This window comes from Peromyscus leucopus, chromosome 2 (genome assembly GCF_004664715.2).
Source record: "Peromyscus leucopus breed LL Stock chromosome 2, UCI_PerLeu_2.1, whole genome shotgun sequence".
Taxonomy (NCBI): Eukaryota; Metazoa; Chordata; class Mammalia; order Rodentia; family Cricetidae; genus Peromyscus; species Peromyscus leucopus.
The window spans coordinates 24107245-24113364 of NC_051064.1; the positions used below are offsets into that span (position 1 = coordinate 24107245).

The 6120-nt window shown below is 38.6% G+C and overlaps 1 protein-coding gene across 1 annotated transcript; it reads left to right on the plus strand.

The window, feature by feature from the left end:
• The first annotated feature begins 3891 nt into the window (after positions 1-3891).
• LOC114699440 (prefoldin subunit 3-like) lies at positions 3892-4451 on the plus strand. Its single transcript, XM_037202283.1, is given in 2 exon segments — positions 3892-4109; positions 4111-4451. Coding segments are annotated over 2 exon segments (516 nt in total). The 5' UTR covers positions 3892-3908; the 3' UTR covers positions 4426-4451.
• Positions 4452-6120: the final 1669 nt, after the last annotated feature.

The following is a 6120-nucleotide window of genomic DNA, read 5'->3' on the forward strand; positions in this document are numbered from 1 at the left end:
GAGGCCCATGGCTGCACAAGACCCTGAAATTAAAGGATAGTTGTGTGTTCAGCCCTAGACATGACATTTATACCACTCCCTTAAGGCTCAGTAAACACAGTAGAAGAGGAGGCAGAAAGACTCTGAGGGCTATGAGATAGGGTGAAGGGTTGCAAAAGGTCTTCATCTAAGCATGCCATCACCATGGCAATCAAAAGCTCTCAGCAGCTGTGCCTACTGGCCCTTGTCCCATACAGTCAGGGACCTCCTAATGGTCAGCCATGGATGGAGAAAAGGCTCCCAGGGACCTACAACTTACTGATGATCTATTGGCAACTGGTGGTTTGAAAGAAAATGGCCCCCAAAGAGACTGTCACTATTTGAAGGTGTGGCTTTGTTGGAGTAGTTGGGGCCTTGTTAGAGGAAGTGTGTCACTGTGGAGGCAGGCTTTGAGGTCTTATATATGCTCAAGCCATGCCCAGTGAGACAGATCACTTCCTGTTGTTGGTGAGTCAAGATTTAACAAGTCTCACCTCCTTCTCTAGCTCCTGTCTGCCTGCATTCTGCCTTGTTTCCCTCCACGATGATAATGGACTAAACCCCTGTGCTGTAAGCCAGCCACCACAATTAAATGTTTTCCTTTATATAGATGGTAACAGATTCTCAGAGAGGCACTGCATTCACTGGTAAACCCTCCAGGCTTGATGTGACTTACTAATTAACATTGCAAATTCTAGGTCACACAGATGACCCTACTCTATAGTACACTAAAACAACAAAGACAACAAAAAGCAAAACATATGGGAAAGATATTTGTAAAGAAAAAGGGAAGCTGGCAGGATTAGAAGGAAAATAAGAGAGGGTGGAGGTGACCCAGAATGTGTTATTTACATATATGTAATTGTCAGAGAACAAAATTCATTAAAAGAGGCCCGAGCTCAAAATCAGATTTGGTACAATGTAAAATAAGAGTCCCTTGTGAAGAAGAGGGTACTACCAACACACTGAAAAAACCGAAGTGAGACCATCCTGAGCAACCCAGATATATGCAGACCTGTCTTCTGAGGTACACAGTCCATTTATGACTTCAACTCATAGAGTTTCTATTTCTTCATTCTAAAATCAAATCAGAAACACTCTAACCATCAGAGATTGGTAGCAAGCCCATGAAAGATAAGGGAGCATGATGCAGAAGAGGCAAGATCTTACATACATGAAAATGTGTCCCTCAATGGCAGGAACTCACCCACCACAGAGCAGCTTTCTGCCTCCAATTTTGCCATACAGAGAACAATTCCCTAGAACTTGGTGGTTCTATGTACTAAGACCTCTGAGCAAAGACCCCTCTAAAAGGAAAGTATTTTTCTGATCTAAGAACTCATTTCACTTTCCAAACTCCAGAGTGGTCATGAACTACTGAGGGAAATGCTATCTTGGTCACCCTGTCACTATACTTAGGTAGCCAGGGCTGCACACTCTGTCCTAGACACCTATATCTGGCATATGATTCTTAACTCATACACTTAAAAACTAATTCAAAGGTACCTGGAAATGGTTGGTTTTGATTGTCAAAATTTAAATAAAGTCTAGAATCATCTGGGAAGGATGTTTCTGTCCTGCCAGCAACTCCCAAATACCTGGCAGTAGCTCAGGCTTATTACTAACTAGCTCTTTAACTTAAATTAACCCATATTTCTTATCCGTGTTTAGCCACATGGCTTGGTACCTCTTCTTAGTATGACATTCTCATCTTGCTTCCTCTGCATCTGGCTGGTGACTGTTCCAACTCTGCGCTTCTTCATCCCTTCCTTAGGTTGGTTTTTCTACCTAACCTTATCTTGCCTGGCTTTATTGGCGAAAACATCTTTATGAAACCAATCAAAACCAATGAAACTAACACACATTCACAGCATACAGAAGGATGTCCCACAGCATTTTCCCCTTTCTTTCTAATCAAAAAGGAAAACATCCACCTACAGAAGGGAATCTCAATGAAGAATTATTTAAATTAGATTGTTCTGTGGGCATGTCTGTAGGGGATTATCTTGATCATTTCCCTTAAGATGGAAAGGCCTGCCCACTATGAGTGGCATCATTTGCTGCACAGGAGATTCTGGCTTGTATAAGAATGGAGCTAAGCACTAGTATGTATGCATTAATTTAATGTCTCTGGTCTTCAGTATGAATGTGATGTCATCAATTGCTTCAAATTCCTGCTACCTTGGATTCCTTTCAATGGTGCATTGCGACATGGAATTTGGAGCTAAATGAATTGTTTCTTCTTTATGTTGTTTTTGTCTTCATATTTTATCCCAGCAAGGGGAAAGGAAACTAAGACATACCTCTTCTCTCTGACCTTTTGTATGCTTTCAAATATCCTTGAAGACCCATAAATTCTGAGCATTCCAGAATAATATGCACAGATAGATACAGATAATGCAGATATTATAATACATGTAGTTATGTATGTCAAAATACAAGTGCACATATTCATATGCACTTTACATAGGAGAATCTTAATTCCTAAATCAACCAGACAAATAGTTCAGTAGGTGTATCAGTCAATTTTTACCACTATATGGTACTATCTGAGATAGAACTTATTAGAAGGGCTCATATTTCTAAGGTTTCTAGTTCATGATCAAGCAATTCCATTTGTCAAAGCCTCTGAGGAGGCAGAACATGCACAGGAGTGTGTGGCAGAGCAAAGACACTCCCATCTTAATATAGGAAGTTAAGAGGAATGCAGAAGCTCTGAGGTTCCACAAGTCCTTTTGAGTACATACCCTGATAACCTAAGTACCGCCCAGGAAGCACTATAGTCTAAATGCTCCATACCTTCCAGTAGCACTAACCCTATAGACAGCATACTCAAAAAACTGCACAACTCTCCAGGGTTGTGCCTGCTCTTCAGGGACCACATATCCATCCTAGTCCCAGGGCTCTCCAGTTTCAGCTGGAGGTGACCATGTGGGGTCATCCTATGTTCCTTTCCTCCTTCCTTCACCTTCCTTAGAAATGATGCCCAGTGTGTTCTCTAATCATATTTTTACAAACATATAGCCATCCTAGAGTCTGTTTCCTGGCAAATCCAACTTAAGACAACTTGCTATTTCCCTATTTGGCTTGTTGGGAAAAAAAAGAGCAAGTAATAATAATAAAGTATATGTTAAATACTTCCAAATATGAGCAAGGCAGGTCTCTCACCAGAGTGAGCTAATGAGAAACTCAATGCCAACCTCCAGCCATAATGACTCAGAAAACACAGAGCCACACTAGCCTGAGGGACATGGGCTTTATTTTGCCAGTGAGAACAGAACCATTGAGCTGTTATTTTAATAATTACTTTTCTTAAAACTTTCTCTCTCTCTCTCTCTCTCTCTCTCTCTCTCTCTCTCTCTCTCTCGATATATATATATATATATATATATATATATATATATATATATCCATATTTTAAATTGCCTATTTTTTTCAAACATCTGATAAGGCATTACTTATCCTGGGAAGGGGGAGGCATTTATTTGTTTTCATCCACTTGTTCATTTGGAGAAACCTACTGAATTGTCAGTGGGTCCAAGGAATAAAGACCCTCTATGGAGGTGTGGAAGGAGCAAAAAAACTACAATAGTTAGGGAGAAAGCTTAGTTGGTAAAGTACTTTCAATCATAAGGACCTGAGTTTGACCTCTAGAATCTACCATAAAATAAATAAATTACATAAATAAATAATAAGGCTTGGAACACTTATAATCTCAGAACTGTGGGTATAGAAACAGGTGGATCTCTGGAGCTTTCTAGTCTAGTTAGCAAATTCCAGGCAAGTAAGAAACCCTGTCTCGCTTTCTTAAGACAGCCATGGCTAAGGACGGATGTGGCTTAGAAGCTGCTGCTGGAAACGGGTGGCGGCTCCACCTAGGGATTCCTGAAATGGTGTTTGTGGAAGATGTAGATTCTTTCATGAAGCAGCCTGGGAATGAGACTGCAGATACAGTGTTAAAGAAGCTGGATGAACAATATCAGAAGTATAGGTTTATGGTACTCAACCTTGCTCAAAAAAAAAAAAAGAGGCTGAAAGGTCAGATTCCTCAAATTAAACAGACTTTGGAAATTCTAAAATACATGCAGAAGAAAAAAAGAGTTCACCAATTCAATGGAGACCAGATTCTTACTGGTAGATAACCTGTACTGCAAAGTTTCGGTTCCCCCTACTGATAAAGTGTGCCTGTGGTTTGGGGCTAATGTAATGCTTGAATATGATATTGATGAAGCTCAGGCATTGTTGGAAAAGAATTTATCAGCTGCCACAAAGAATCTGGATTCTCTTGAGGAAGACCTTGACTTTCTTCAAGATCAATTTACTACTACTGAAGTCAATATGGCTAGGGTTTATAATTGGGATGTAAAAAGAAGAAACAAAGATGATTCTACCAAGAACAAAGCATAACACCAACAATTGAAAATGTGGTTCAGGTTTCCAAGCATGTTAAATAAGCCAGTGTTTATCCTTAAAGATTGATGTAACTTTTTTTTTCAACAGCAAGAATAATTGAAACTTTAAAAACACCATTTTATTTATTTATGAAAACAAAAATTATTTTCAGATATTTTATGAAGTTAACAGTATTTTTTTTCATATTTTCCCTACAAAGTCATGCTGCTTTTGTTTTATTTTATCTGTTATAAGACAACTCCTAACTGAAATGGCCGAAAACTGTGAGGAATGCTCTGGAGGCTGCTGAGGGCTGGGCACCAGCACAGTTTACACAATTTTTTCTTTATTGATTGATTTCACTCTCATTTGATGCAGTAAACCTTTTAAAGGCAAGAAAGACAGTTTAATATTTGTAAACTTGTTTTTCTTTAGTACTTGTAGGACATTATCATCCTTTGTTGCTGTTGTGTTCTGTAAATGGGATTTCATGCATTTCTGCTTAACCAGTAGCTTTTATGATACTCTAACCTTTTCAGAAAATGATTATTTATTTTCCTACACAGTTTGAAGGCTGTTGACATATATAAAACTTTGAGCCCAAATAAGTGCACTGTGTCTCTGCAATGACAGTATAAGGGAGACTTGATCAATGTGAGAGCACTACCCATTCAAAACTTTAAGCTAAGGTAATTTTATATTATGTAACAGTTCTCCAAAGCACCTTGGACAGGAATATTAACATAAATGTAAATCTACATTGCTTGAAAAGAGTTGTAAGCTTTTTTTATTTGTGATAAAACTGCATAGGAATGATAAAATCTTTGGAAAGCTATTGGTACTGTGGCAAAAGTACTTGGTGATACAGATTCTGGTAAAAACACATGCATGGTATTCCATCTCCATGTAGGAAAAAGTATACTTGTAAAATGTTTTGTACTTGTATTTCATGTTATTAAAACAGTGATATTCAAAACAAAAGAAACCCTGTCTCAAGAAAAGAAGATGTGAAAGGAAAGAAGAGGAAGACAGGGAAGGAGACAGGGGGTAAATTCCATTGGGCTCTGGTGATCAGAGGGCTGTTCTGTGTTGTCCCTGGGCCTCAATTCCAATGCTTCTCTCTTCTGAAGACTTTGCTCATAGCTCAGTTCTTTGGCTGAGTATGCAAGGAAAGGAAATCCCTCTCATATTTGACCTTTCTTCTTTCTGTATAGAGCTCTCTACAGACTTGCTGGAGGGAAACCCTCCAGCTTCTAGTTATACAAATGTTTCTCGATTTGATAATAAAAATTCTCTAAATCAAGTCAGTGTGAAAAGAAGTCCTCTGGAAAAGTCAGAAAAATACCCTTCAAGATGTAGCTCTTATCATCTACAAAGAATGTAAGCTAAAGGGCAGAAAGACACTGTAGAGTAATAGATACTGAGTTCCCTTTTGAAAATGCTATATGCACATAAGTCCTTCCTTTTAAATTATGAACCATAGTACATTAGTGGTAAAATTGAAACTGGGTGAATGAAATTCAAAGAGAAAGAATTATTTATATTTGCTATATAGGATCCTGATCTACCTTGAAGACCTGAAGAAATATGAACAAGAGCTAAAGAGCAGAGCAATAAGCTTGTGTTCATGAGACTCTGTCTCTGCAGATGTAGAACCCTTCCTTGCACTCACAAGTCACTACCATAGAATTCCATGCTGAGCTGCAAAAT